Source organism: Pinus tabuliformis, chromosome 9, assembly GCF_031772625.1.
Source record: "Pinus tabuliformis cultivar Carrire ecotype Pingquan chromosome 9, CPIR1, whole genome shotgun sequence".
NCBI lineage: Eukaryota > Viridiplantae > Streptophyta > Pinopsida > Pinales > Pinaceae > Pinus > Pinus tabuliformis.
In genome coordinates, this window is record NC_142307.1 from 1,931,674,612 (window position 1) to 1,931,690,028 (window position 15,417).

Genomic DNA, 15,417 nt, shown 5'->3' on the forward strand with positions numbered 1-15,417 from the left:
ACTTATGTGATATCTATGTTTTTGCTGTGGCAAATATTTATGCATGAGACATCGATGTATGCAGAACAATTATGTTTTAAGGCTTCCAATTTTATAGCCTATGGTTCAAGTTATCTATGCTATACATTATGCGCCACAAGAATTGCATCCAATGAGGCTAGTTATCTATTTATGCATATTTCATAAGATATATGTCATTAATAATTTCGACTATGCCAGTAGGACTATGATCATGATTCATTGCCATACTAGATATAGTAGACTCAAGATAATGTTCCATTAATGCTTGTGTTGAGTCATCAAAGAATCTTATTGGTTTCATGCCATGATTAATTATTTTCTCCGAGCTGTAATTCATGCTTAAGGGTTGATTTAACATGTAAGTCTTATAAATGAATTTAAAAGTCCACATCATGGATCCAATAAAGTATAGGATTTTGTAGTATTGTGCCTAGGGGGGTATGGTTCATTACTTTTGATGTTGTCAATTTTTTCAGAGTATGAGTATAGTTGCATGGATAATATTTGTTCATGTAATGATGGAATAATTATACTTGTGGTGACTATTGAATCTAACTTTAATCAAAGTAAATTTTATGGGATCCTAATAGGTAATTGCCCAGTTGTGCCCAAGGGCTATGTGACAAATGGAATCAGAGCTCTAAGTTCAAACATTTTAGCCTATGGCCCAATCCACCTCTATAATATATGAAGAAGTTGAGGGTACTAGACTAGGCCCTACACAAATAAGAGGTTCCAATAAGAATCCATAAAGGTTGAAATGAGAGCTTAAAATGATTTATTGGAGGAGGATGAAATCAAATATGATTTTGAACTAGGGTTGTTATTCCCTTCGAATTAACTATCTATTTATGTTGTAAATCATTCTTCTATTTAATGGTTGTAAGTAAATGAACTTTGTTCAATAGTAAGATAGGAGGAAGTAATATTAGATAAGATAAAAGATGAAGAAATGTAAGTGGAGATAAGTAATAGTACAAAAAAGGTAAATGCAACTAGCGAATGAAAAGTATTAAATAGTTAAAGTATGTTAGAGAGTAATATTTCAATGTGTGGTATCATATTTGAATTTTGATCTTAACCCCAAGCCACACATTTCACCAAACCTTGGTCAAAAATTTCATTTCCTATTGGCAACATATATGTTAATCTCTAACTACTGAAATTTCTCTAATTTTGGTCTTTGACCACCCATGGCTTTTGACCACTTAAAGTCAAAAAAATTGTTGAACAATGAATAGCTCTCCTGCAAACATATATTATATCATACACAGGAAGGAATTGTTAATCATGTTTTTTTGTATAGTCTTAGAAAAAATAAGGGAACCAATACCATGTCAGACATAATTATTAATGGAGCTAAAAATAGAGTACAAATACAAACATGGTAGGGAGGTTCTACATATGCCAAATGAATAATTTTCCAAAATCTAAGCATGACTAATGTCTCAAATCCTATTATTATCAACCAATATTACTGCTATTGTTACTTGCCATGTGATGATAAGTTTAAACCATGCTCAAGTTATGTAAGTACAATTCTCCTCTAATTTCCTTGAATCAAGGGAAAATTCGATAACACGTTTTTGTTTCAGAGTGTTGAGTCTTCTTGTTGTTATGTTGAATATAGACTTTAGTTTTTAGTATTAGCAACAACAATAAAACTCGTGCGTAGTGACACTGCCCATAAAGTGTTCACATGCAATCCATGTGTTATAGAAGATAGAAATGCTGATGGTTGGTAAATTAAAATAGTGGGCACGGTTTTGAATGCAAACCTAGGCATCACACAAATTGCGATCTCTATGACTAAGCTTAAGAATCTCGCCTTTTACTATTACCTGAGATGTCAACCATTTCTAGGTACAGACTATAAACACAGAGGAAAATTTCGTCGACAATGTTTTCGAGATCCTTGATGGTGGTATCTGTAAGTTATCGATTTAAAAAATAATTGCCCCACCGCAAGCCTACAATCCCAACACTCCTCCCCCTCCTCTTGCTCTTTCATTGTCTGTGGGATTTGATCCCACGCTTTCCTCAGTTATCTTCTCAATTTTGTCCCTCGGATAAAATCATCTCCACCAATTTACTTGTAAGTAATCATGGGATAAGCGATTGTGTGTGTATACACCAAAACTATAATAGTTTAAATGAATGACTCTGAGTGATGATGTTGGGTTTTGGCGGCTTTAGGATGTGCGTGGATAATTCGTAGTTTAAAACTCAAACAACACCTTTTTGATTGGATTACTATTGTTTTCCTTTCAATGCGTTTTTATTTTTCCTTGCTTTATCCATGGTTCTGGAGGCATTGGATTAACTGTTGTTTTCCTTTCAATGCATTTTTTAATTTTTTTCCTTGCCTTATCCATGGGTTGGGAGAAATTCAATTGCAGATAAAAGCAGGCAGTGTGGATAACAGTTATCCCGATCTTCACATTGACAATGTAATCTTATCCCTATCTCTTATTCATGGTATGACAAAATCATTCTAAATATCTCCTATATCTAGTCGATATGAGGTTAATTATGTCGGGAGTCATCTTCGAACTGTTCTGCAGAATTGCAAGGTGACCCTGCTACCAATGACAACAATGAATATAGAAGATATGTGTCTTTGCAGGCAAGTAAGTGGCTCATGTCATGGAGCATCCATCTCATTGAGTCACATCATTTCCCAAGGGATATCAGGAGTAGACCGAATCATGGAAGTTATCTTGGCGGGCAACAATATTATCATGAAGAACCTTGATTCTAACAATGCTGCTCAATTTATGGTTTTTGTCTCAAAAGTAGAAGCTATGCGCCATTGCTTAGACGGGATGAGAGTGACAGGCTGTTGTGGGTGTTTGAATCCTGTTAAGGTCCAAAGGCTAAACATGTGTAGTTCATAAAGGGCCTCTTGGCAACATATGAAGTCACAGTGCAACAGGAGAGCAAGCTTAAGAAGGACCAGGACATGGACACATATATCGACGTATTCGATGCCAATTGCACTCCGCATGTCTCGTCATTGTTACATGAAGTTGTGAAGGTGAATTATTGTAATAATTTATATTATTCTGTTGTTTTATTAAAAGTGTAAATACTACTACTTAATTATATAAATGATGAAGCAAAATAACTATATACCTGATTTAATTTATAACTGATACGTCTATAGTAAGCACCAGGTATGTAATCTTTAGACATTGGAAGTGTCATTAACATATTAGTAAAGCATGGTTAGAGTAATGATGGTAGGTAAATAGTTAGAAGATACACCTATGCATATGCTCTACTGCAACTAGAGATGGTGTTATGCCATACAAGATGAATTAACATAGATATTCCAACTGCAATAAAACCTTGTATGAGACCAAACATGAACCGCGAAGGAACCATTCTGTGTTGAATTGATTTCCATTAAGTTTTGTTGGTTTCAATTATCCTCTTAAGGATCTGAAATTCTGCCATTATCTCTCATATTCACCTTTCTTCAAAAGATAGTTAATCAGGAGAGGTTAAGGGCGGTGACTTAAGAACATCTACTCAAAGTTTGAACCCCTCAGTCTGTAATTTTTAAAGGCAAAGTAGTTCTAGAAAATCAGTTATTTGACTCTTCTTACGAATTGTAGTGATTTTCGGATGTAGTAAGTAATTTTTTTTCAGTAACCCATAAAAATATGAATAATTTTTGTTGATTAGGCTTTGAAGATTGTATGGCTATCTTTTCTTCTTTGGCACAGGATGAGTGGGAAAATGCATTCTCACATCAACATGGAGACTTTTAATCCAACGTCAACTTTTGTATTGGCAAAGGTTTTGGTGCATGTAGCACTTCATAAACCACATCACGATAGTTGTCAATGCGATTATTAGACACGCTCACATCCATTATTTTTGTATTTTTTTGTTACATGATTATAGTCATAACAATGTGGTGTGAAATCCTCAAAGTTGGATTGTCCATTCTATAAAAAGAAGTGTAATAATCAACCATAGTGATAATGATCAAACACATTCATATACTTACATGTAGATATGACAATGTGTGCTTCATGCAATGATGGCGCAAATTTTCATTAATTATCTTGGTTTAAAAAAAGAAAATTTGATGTAAGGCTTTACACATGATAGTCTAAAAATTGATGTACGACACATTACCGTGATAGAGCAAAATTTTAGACAAGCTTGATGAATGACCAAGGTTGTATGTAATACTTGCAATTTAGATTGAAATAATCAAGTCTAAGTTATAGTAACATTGCGGGGATGAGAAACCATGTAATATTATATTGGAACAAATAATTATGCAATAGAGAGTAATGCGAAGAAATTGCAACAAATAATATATTGATTATTTCAATGAGTAAGAAAGGGTCTACCATAATTTGGTTATCTTTTTTTGGGGCCTACTTATTGAGTATTAGAAATTACATGCAATTAAGGGGGATGTTATAACATAGTGTTAATGAGATATCAAATTAGATAAAAATATATAGCCTTGAAATTAAGGTGAGAGAAGGCTCAATTACTAAATGCCTCTACATAAGAGGAGTAAAGAATATAACTAGCTTTAGGAAGGATAATTGATATGAAAATTATGAATAAATGATGGTGGTGAATAAATGATTTTTAAAGTATGGTTATTAAAATTTGATGGATTTTAGAGATATGGTCATTATATCATTTTACTCATATTAAAATTATATTATGACTTGTGTGATTTTTATGCAAAGACATAGCCTAATAAAATACAAAATAATTCCAGTAAAGATAGTCTAGTCAATGACATAATGTAATAAAGTTTATACTCCTATAGATCTTAAGAAAGGATGAAAGTAAAAGGAAAGAAACAAGGATCTTCCCATAGATCATGGAGAAAATTCAAAGACAGAATATATAAAGGGAACCTATATAAATCACCAAAATAAATCTCGTGACATTCTATCAACATTAACCAGAGGTGATGGTTAATTGATTTCCATCCTTGAACAGTTTCCGAAGGTCTTCTTAAAATTGTATCTATTCAGGAAGTTCCCCTAAAAAGAAGACAGGTCTCTATATGTGGTATGAGACTATGTAATTTTAAAATTTCCTTTCAATTTAATATTTTGTGTTAATCTACATGTAATGATGCGGTTCATTTTGGATATGGTCTTGCCATTGGTTGAGCTGTTAATTCACCTTATTGGGAAAATGCTTCAAATATACACTATTGAATGGAACTATGTCTTACTAGGTTATTAGTCAATATTCATATTTAATGTGACATGCATAGTTTGGAAACTACAAGTTTCTTTTCAATAAAGAAATATCTCAATAATTATAACTAAGAGATGTAAGAGGCGTCTAGATTGAACTAGGGTAAAAAATGTGACGTGTATGAACACATGTAATACAACTCACTATCTGCATGGTAATGCATGACTTAATAATAAGGCCAATGGCATTGCCACCCAATTATACATCTGGTATAAGTGCATAGTAGGAGTATAAAAGCAGCTCCTAGTGCTTCTTGATTATTAGCAATAAGACAATATTAAATACAAGCTCAAGGTCACTCAAATTTCAATATGTAAATTATTGCAATTCAAAGTATGCAACCGAAAACTTTACATTGATGTGCATATCCATCGAGATAAATGTGGGGTTCTATTAATGTCTCACAAATAGGAACCTTTCAAATCTGTAGCATGAAGAGGATGCTTCCAGTAGAATGATTGTAGATCTTACACATGTGCGTCTTGAGGGAAGTGATAAGATTAAAATGATATGTGTGTATATATATATATTTTATATGAAAAACAGATTGATATGTTGGTGTTGATTCACTTGAATTAAAAATAGAGAAATCCAAATGGAGCCTAATGACTAGTAAGAAGTACACTAGATTCGGAATATGACTAATCTGAATTAATAAACCAATCTTTAGTAAACCAAAAGTTTTCACATTAATACAACCTATGATAATCAAAGGATCTTATGCTTGTAGTAAAATAATGCACACATCAAGTAAAATGGAACATATAAAATGTTCTAGATGAGGAAGAGAGAGAAGAACAAATAATGCAACAACTTGTTGCTAAATTAAGAAGATGATGGCAAAAGCGGCACTGTTATTCAGGATTGTTGTGCACCAAATATATTGGGTATCTAGTAAATAGACAACCGTATAATATGAAATGCATATTGTAACATTATTTCCTATCCAAAAATCTTGAATAAGTATGCTTGTGTGACTGCATTGATAGTGTTGTCTGGTTATGAATAGGACAACATAACAAGTATTGCATAAATGATACATGAATTCACGTTAATAAATTTGATAACTAATAAATGAGTTATATTCTCTTTGTTTTCAGGGGTGACTTAATGTTAAATGAGGTGTTAACATGTAAATAATCTAGTATCACACCCTGGTACACATAGTGCCTAAAACGTAGAGTGTGTGGAATTGAAAACATTATAACTTTAATTTATAACTCATGTATGGGAAATGTATGTATTTGCAAACTATTTGTTGAATGGGTTTAGAACTACCTTGAATTATTCATGGCCAACAAGGTGTTGGAAGAAGTGTAAAAAGAGCAACAGTAAGTCATATGAAATGATTAGCTAAGTATGGAGTAATTTTAAGTACCAAACAATCATTTTCTTGGTTAAAGATATAGTTAAGGTTGTAAAGTTCTATTATGTATCTATGTTATCATTTGCTAAAAATTTCCTGCAACCACAAGATACATGAAAAGGATTAGCTAAGTAAAATCACTTGAGTACTTTGACATTAAAAAATTCAGTTATACCCAGGTTGCAAAATTCCTTATTTCCTAATCGACGAACCACAAATGGTTTGATTGGACTTGCCTAAAGGTAAGATGAATACCTGAAGGAATTGTCAACATAATACTAACATTGTTGGAAACATGTGGATGAAGTATATGTCATGCAAGTGATGATATGGACATCAGTATGGTGTACAAGTTGTAAAGGTGATACTGTGTACAAGCGATACATATGGCATCGGTATGGATACATGTATTGCATGATAATATATGAAATGTATATTTGTGTGTAATGCACACTATGTATAGGTGCACATGAAGACACTAGGTGATTTCCTAGTATGGAGACCAATCTAGAGTGTGTACATAGGCAGGATAAAAGTGGAAACTAAGAATTGGTATGGGAAACTAAGGATAAGTATCCATGTTTTTCTTCAATCTTAGTATACATATGAAATACGGTTATGCTTATGATGGTTACATATGGGGTATGCTTTTGATGGTTATGTTTGAGCTAACTTGATATGATATTTTATACATGATGATTAATCAAATGTGCTAGTTGACTTGCTATGACTAATGCAGGGAAGCTGGAGGAAGCAAGTGTTTGGCCAAAACACAAAGGCTTTGAAAGAATGCAGGGGAAGAACGTGCATTTATTGAAATACAATGAACATGAGGAATCATATTTCAATGGCGGGAAATATAACCTGTAGTTACTCAAATAGTAGTACTACATATCAAGTTATGATATTAACTGTGGTAAACAAAGTTGAGTTTCTACATCTAAAATCTCTCACAAAATTGTTTGAAACAAATGTTACAAGTAGTTATGGAAGGAGATGCGCTCCTTTGTAACTGATATATATCAGAAGATCTGAATCAGATGGCAAGGCCATGGGAGCTTATAAATTTAGAGACAGTTATGTGTGAACGAGGAAATAATATTGTAAGATCTAGTAATACACCGAGGACAGTGTAAATTTAAGGGGGGGAGTATGTAACACCCCTCCATTGTGTGTAAAACTTTGCTAACCTAAGTTAAGAAAAGCTAGGTCTGATGTGTAACAAGAAAAGTAAATACTTTATTATGAAATAAATAAAATATTTTAATCACTTGGAAAAGTGAGACACCAAGAGATGAGATTCTCACCAAATCCCATTGGTGAATGGGAAGGGATAATTGTTTCATCATAAGACTTCTAGATCCAATTTGAGATAAGCTTCATGGATTGGAGATAAATATCCATTAATCTACTTATCTAAAGAAAGATGCTAAGTAAAGAAAAACATAAAAGCCTTGAGGGAGAGAAAGGAAATCTTTTATGAGGAAAATGCTCAGGGAAGATAAAGGCGAGATTTTATGGGAAAAGCCTAGGCAAATGGATGAAATGCTCCATAAAAGATAGATGCCGCTAACGGAAACCGTATTATGAAAGAGATTATTAAATACCCATGGAAGAGATCACAAGGAGGCAGTTGATCCACGACAAGAACTCTCGGTTTGGGGGTGAACTAGTGAAAGCTAGTTCTAGGTTGGGTGGTGGTGTTCGTTTATCCAAATGCCATTCTTTCCAAATGCTCTTATCTTAACCACTTACATGGGATGTATTGTATGTTTACTCCTTGCTTTTTATGTTACTGAATCATTCAGATCAGATGTATAGATGTATGTGTTATCTTTATGAGATGATTATATATGGATGCAGGGGACATCTATATCATCTAAATTTACTCACAATTAAATTTAGTGAAGGAACATAGTATGTCTTGAAACTTATGCGATATCTCTATTTTCACTATGGTGAATATTTATGCATGAGACATCAATGTATGCGGAACAATTATGGTTCAAGGTTTCAAATTGTATAGCCTATGGTTCAGGTTAACTTTGTTATACATTATGTGCCACATGAATTGCATCCAATGAGGCTAGTTAGTTGTTTATGCACATTGCATAAGATTTATGTGAGTGATACTTTCTACTATGCGAGTAGGATTATGATTATGATTCATGGCCATACTAGCTACATTAGACTCATGATAATGTTCCATTAATGCTTGTGTTGAGTCATCAAAGAATCTTATTGGTTGCATGCCATGATTAATTTCTTTCTCGAAGTTGTAATTCATGCTAAACGGTTGATTTGACATATAAGTCTTATAAATGAATCTAAAAGTACACATCATGGATCTAGTAAAGTATAGAAGGAGTTTGTAGTATTGTGCCGAGGGGATATGGTTCATTACTTTTGATGTTGTTAAATTTTTACGAGTATGAGTATAGTTGCATGGATAATATTTTTTCATGTAATGATGGAATAATTATACTTGTGGCGACTATTGAATCTAAGTTTAATCGAAGTAAATTTTATGGGAGCCCAGTAGGTAATTGCCAAGTTGTTTCCAGGGGGTATGTGACAACTCAAAGATCATTTTCCTTTTGCTGGACTCCTTCCCCTACTTCTTAGGTTTCATTTTCTCGCCAATTTCTCCTTTGTTCTTAAACATGCCTAGTAGGCGTCCTCCATTGTCTTCAAGGGAAAGAGACCAATCTCATCTTAGATATCATACCTTTGGACATGTATATATCTAGCCAACGTTCAACATCTTCTTCTCACGCCAAACACATGTATTATCCTTAGAATTCAACCCTGACTTTTGCTTGTGTCTGTTGCCTCACGGGCAATGTGGCTTAGCTTGTGATTGGATAACTTCACCTTCGACTGCCGAGAGTTTCCATACTATTGCAACTCCAACCATCGTCCATAGTTTTAGTAGTTCCTTCCGGGCTTGATTCGTAAGGCAATGGGTTAGCTAACACAAATTCAGTCATTTCCTTTTCTTACAAATATTAGTATAACACTCATTGAGACATGCAATAAAATAGTAAACCCATAATTCTATTATATATTAGATTGTAAGTAATTACATACAAAAGGTTATTTTTCATAGGCCTAGCCATGAACAAAATATCTCTCCTCTTGTTTTATATCCCGCATCCTAAACAAAATATCTCCATAAAAAAAATGTTGTAACAAACAACCCTAAAAGATTCCTTCATGTATCCCCATTCTAGAAGAGTCGATTCCACCTTATACTATGAGTTAACTACATCTCTCTTCTAAAGACATTTTAATGAAAACTAGCAAATTCCTAACTAGAAATATCTTTAAAAAAAGCTATTTTCAATATTTTAAAAAAAAGAGAATTTCGTGAGATACTCCTTCATCACATTATTTTTTCAAACCCCAATAGCTACTCATGGAAAATTATTAAATAAATTACCAAAAATAATTAAACATAAAAAATTCATTTTTCAAACCCCAATAAGTACTCATGGAAAATTGTTTATTAAAAAAAAAGTGTCTCATCAACCTCAATTATTAAATAAATTACCAAAAATAATTAAACATAAAAATGTTCATAAGCATCGAAACGAAAAAATGCGTCACATATTCTATATCCATATCTTTTCACTTGAAGGACAATTATGAATAGACCGTAGTGACTAATATCGGGGAGAAATATGGCACCACCCACCAACCATTGTGTATGGCCAAGGTTTCTCGTTGGAAGTTTCCAGCGAGAAATTCGCGTCCAAAGCACGTTTTTGATATTCCATCACAGATGCCCAGGAATGGTTCCCACGAAAAAATCGCGTGAAGATATTGACACAAATAGGTTGAAGTTAAAAATCATTTGGATCCGTTCATGCATCTAGGTATTTCGATAATTAAATACGATTAAAATAATTAGTTACTCATCATGATCATAGGTTTTTTTTCAAGCACTACTCATCATGATCATAGGTTTTTTTTCAAGCACTACTCATCATGATCATAGTTACGGATAAGACGGAAAAAAATTTGAAAATAAAGTTCAAACTTTTGAATTGTTTTGTTTGTTTTTTTCCTTAGAAGTAAAATTGGGATTCGTATTTACTTAGATTTTTAAATTTATGAATAAATTTTATAAATATGTTTTAGAGATTTTAGTTTCGCTAGACAATTTTGGGTTTAATTGTATTTTTAAATAACATAAGTTTGAATTAAATTGATTTTTTTATGTTATTTAAAATTTGTTTTTAAATTCCCTCGATCGGGGTGTGGAGAAAAGTAGGTGAGGGAGGCGGAATTATAATCATGGCAGGAGAGAGGGTCTAACCCATACGTACGACGTCGTCTTTCGAGAAAAGTAGGTGAGGGAGGCGGGGGGAATTATAATCATGGCAGGACAGAGGGTCTAACCCATACGTACGACGCCGTCTTTCCAGCTAGAGCAATGAACTGCATGTCAGCACACTTCTCAAAAAACTGGAGTGGGGGAGGTGGAATGAAAGGGATTAGCAGTAGTGGTGGTGGTAGTGGAAGAGGGAGAGGGACAGATGCATTGTATTATATGAAGGTGGTGAAGTTTAGAAGGAAGGGTCAACTAGGTTGGGAGGAAGAGGAGCAGGGCGCAGCGCAAACAGAAGGAGCTTCCAAGGAGATTAACGATTTTGGGTATGTTAACTCCGAGACCCCTTCAATCCTTTTCTTTGTCAAGACTGGTATAATGGATAAATTTAATACATTTGAAGCCTCTGAGGAAGAAAAAGGTTGGCGTGAAGTCGCTCTTCACTTAGCAATGCATTGTGAGGGTGAATTTGGTCAGAGTCAGGGAAGGGTTCTTGATGGGTGGAGGAATTGTTGCCATAAGAATAGTCCGGGAAGAAACTTGGGGGGCCGTATCAACCAACCCACTGCAAAGGTTAAGTGAGAGACTGAAGTGGTGATACAAACATCCTGTTCCTAGCCCAACAATTGATATGAATGACTGAAGGCCTTCTTAAATTCTTGCATCCCGAAAACGACAAGCATTGCAACACCCAAACAAATGGCGGTGACTGTAGTAGGAGAAGAGGAATAACCACCAAGAAAATTGAGGAGGAAGACAGTTATGCTAAACTTCAAAAACTGACCTCTGTGAATGAAAATTGTCAACAGGATAAGGTAAAAAGCAGGATGGCGCGCCCGGGTCATGGCAGGGGGTGTGGAAGCAGAGGACGTCCGAGACAGGGGAATCAAGAGGACCGGCCAACTAATGCTCCAAGTAGCCAGAATAGAGGGAGAAGATCTACTTTGACAGTAGTCCAGGATGCTGCCAGAGCTTATAGGGAAGGCACGAATGAAGATATTCATCAGATCATTCAAGAAATGGAAGCTAGTGTGATGGAGGAACAGTCTAATTCTGAGACAAAAGAGTGGGCAGAAGTGATCAGAGATCCGGGGAATACGCGAGGAAGGTTGACGCTATATAGGCAGACTCTTCACATCTACTGGGTGTTAAAACACCTTCTTGCAAAGGCTCTGGAGCAGGTGGCGAAGGAAATGGCTGAAATTGCAAATGGCATGCCAAACCTGCAAAAAGAAATGAAAAATTTCCAGGTTATCATGATAAGGCAGAATAACAAGCTGGAGGAGATGCATCAGCAGCTGTCTCGGATGGCTCATACGACTTCAAGTCAGGCTGAACCAATGGATACTCCCATTGATATGGACCCGAATACTGGTGGCAGAAAGGAATGATCCTTTAGAGTCTCTTATGTGCTTCAGTGAACCTTTTTGCTTTTACTATTTTATGCATGCTAGTAGCTTACTAAGTAATTTTAAATGTATAGTGCATATCCCCAGGATGGAAAGACTTGTTAAATTTTGTTTTTGGAATGCATATAGCAAACTGAGGTGGCCAACAGACCTGGTTTCCCTTCGGGGCAGGTTGAGGCCACCAACACCATGTATCTAGTCTCTTTGGTTAAAATAAATAGAAAAGAAAGACACTACCTACACTTAAAAAAAGAAAAAAAGAAAGAAAAGAAAATTAAATTTATATATAAATTTATTCTACCAAAAAAATATTAAAACATTTAATTATATAAAATATATTGGTTAAATTTTCTATTGTAACAAATTCCTATCAAATTTTGTAGTCATTAACTTAACAAATTGAATACAACTAAAAAAGCTAAAACTTGTTATAAAACTTCATAGTGTGATTCTAACCCGTTCGTGACCAATTTCAAAATTAATTAAAAAAAAATAACGAATCCTTAACCAGTTTCATAATTAATTAAAAAACATAACAAATCAATAACAAGTATGGAGCAAAATTAATCACAAAACATAATCGAAAAAGTGCCAAACCCTAAAAAAGTTACCAGGGTTTCCAAATTCCAAGTCTAGGTTTCCAAATTAATTAAAAAAACATAACGAATCCCTAACAAATTTGGAGCAAAATTAATCACAAAACATAATGGAAAAGAGTGCCAAACACGGAAAAAAGTTACAACTTGCGAGGGTTTCCAAATTCCAATTCTGCGTCTCAAAATTAAATTAAAAGAGATAACGAATCCTCACATGTTTGCAGCAGAATGAATCACAAAACATAATCGAAAAAGTGTCAAACCCTAAAACAGTTACAAATTGCACGGGTTTCCAAATTCCAATTCTGGTTCCATCGTGTTAGGCTAAAAACCACTTACAACTTGCGCGGGTTTCCAAATTCTAATTCTGGCTCCATCGTGTTATCCTAGAAACCAGTAGACAGATTTACGGAAAATTGGACGACTTTGCAGGCTTTTTTCGTGACTGTCGTCTAATAATTGTACCTGAAAGGTGATGTTTTGTGTGAACGAATTTTAAGGGAAAATAATGCTAAGAAAGCTGTTCCCTACATAATATATTTCGAGTGGAATTGTTTTGCTGATGAACAACGCTGGTGCTTGGAATCCAGAGGGGCCATGAACATTTCACAGACGCCGTTAAGTGTTCGGAAATGGCTATGTCATCAAATTACTCCATGTATCTTCAATGAAATGTGTGCTCGCTCCGTACTTCTGAAACATATCTGTAGTAATTTGATGACATGTCTATTTCCGAACACTTTGTGTACCCATAGAAACTTCAGGCCATCGTTTGCCGGAAAATATGGAGCGAGCACGCAATTTTTTGGACATTTCTTTCTGTTGATCTTGCAAGCAGCGGATGGAAATGTGGACGTCATCTCTGTATTCTAAGCGTAGTGTTGTTTATCTGCAAAACAACAAATATACAGGAAATATATTCTGTAAATGGGCACGGCGTCTCTGGATTCTAAGCGTGTTGTTCATCTGCAAAACAAACCCACAGGTAATATATTTTGTTGGTAACAGGTATTTTTTTTGTTTGGTTTAAAATTCATTATTTACCAGTTGCTTACCTTCCTGTCGCTGGTTGCGCATAGTCAAATTTGAGGATGGAATAGGAATATTTTAATTAATAAGTTTAATAAGCTATTTATAAAACATTTGTCATTAATTTTGCATTCCAACTATTATTCACTTTGCAGTCGAACATATCAGCAGTAATTTGATGGCACGACCATATACTTTCTGTACCCATAGAAACTTTGCGGGTCATCCGCTGAAAAATATTAGGGATTTATTTACGTTTACAAAATTACTCAAAGGGATTTGGGGACAGCCATAAAGAAGTATGTTTCTTGGTATTAGGGGCTGAGGGTCATGCCCAAGGGAGGAGAAAACTTGGTCGGCCTTTCCCTCACCTTGTGGGACTTATTGTTGAAGTATGTGCAAAACAATATATGTGAAACTGATTTTAATAGCTTTCTGGAATGCCTTATTCACTTTGTTGGAGAGCACTAAGTAGGGTTTTTAACCTTGGTATGGGGTTTTCAAAGTCAGGCTACAATCTCCCAACTTCTTGGGCCTCTGTATCAGTTTTTCTAATAAATTGATTCTGTTATAAAACTTCTGTTATTGTTTTATAGGATCTTCCCAAGGAAACAGAAGATTTTACGCAGAGAAAATTTCGAGTTCCCGTACATCGCTGTGGAGGAGTAATCAATTATCTCCATAAAAAAACTTGGAGAGGCGTACAATCGCAGTTAGTTTCGACAAAGGCAGAGCTGCAATCCCAGTTGGCTTCTACCAAAGCAGAGCTGGTTGACATTAACCAGAGACATTCGAATCACTGGACGGTCATTACAAAATATCATGAAGGTTCGGGGTGTTAATTACATGTTTCTATGCAATGCAAAAGTATGGTGAGTTGCCAGGGAGGACCTTATAACTGTCTTTTTGTAATATGCAAAATTAAAAATAGCACAAGCATGTTTAGTAATGTGTTAATGTTCTGATAAATATTTTTTTTAAATTAAGGGCTATAATTACTGTATAAATCAAGGCCGTATTTGTGAAATTATAGTATTTTATAATGTTTTTAAGTAAATCCTAAAAAGTAATTTTTTATTTGTTAATTTATAATATACTTTTATAATTATATTATATAAATGTTTTTTTTTCTTAAGTAAATTTAATTTTATTGCTATTAAAAAAGCTTTTTACATGATCATTAATTTATTTTAGCTAACTTTTTTTTACATTTATAGTCTTTACTTTTTTTATGTTTCTGTTTCTTTGTATTTCTTGTTCAGATTGACTTATGGATTTTTCCTTTTTACTTTTTTCTTTCTTACATCAGTACACCCTTCCTTTTACATTTTTTTTCTTACATCAGTACACCTTCCAGAGCTATAGATATAGCTAAAATTGGAACAATACTTTGAAGGAGCTCAATATCGGATG

General features: G+C 34.3%; 1 protein-coding gene across 1 annotated transcript; it reads left to right on the top strand.

Annotated features, from left to right (window-relative positions):
* The first annotated feature begins 13,278 nt into the window (after window positions 1-13,278).
* On the top strand, window positions 13,279-14,999 carry LOC149156685 (uncharacterized). The gene is made up of 2 exons (XM_089445126.1): window positions 13,279-13,960; window positions 14,601-14,999. Exons 1-2 carry the CDS (start codon window positions 13,817-13,819, stop codon window positions 14,844-14,846), a joined length of 390 nt encoding a protein of 129 aa, XP_089301252.1. The 5' UTR covers window positions 13,279-13,816; the 3' UTR covers window positions 14,847-14,999.
* The last annotated feature ends 418 nt before the right edge of the window (window positions 15,000-15,417 follow it).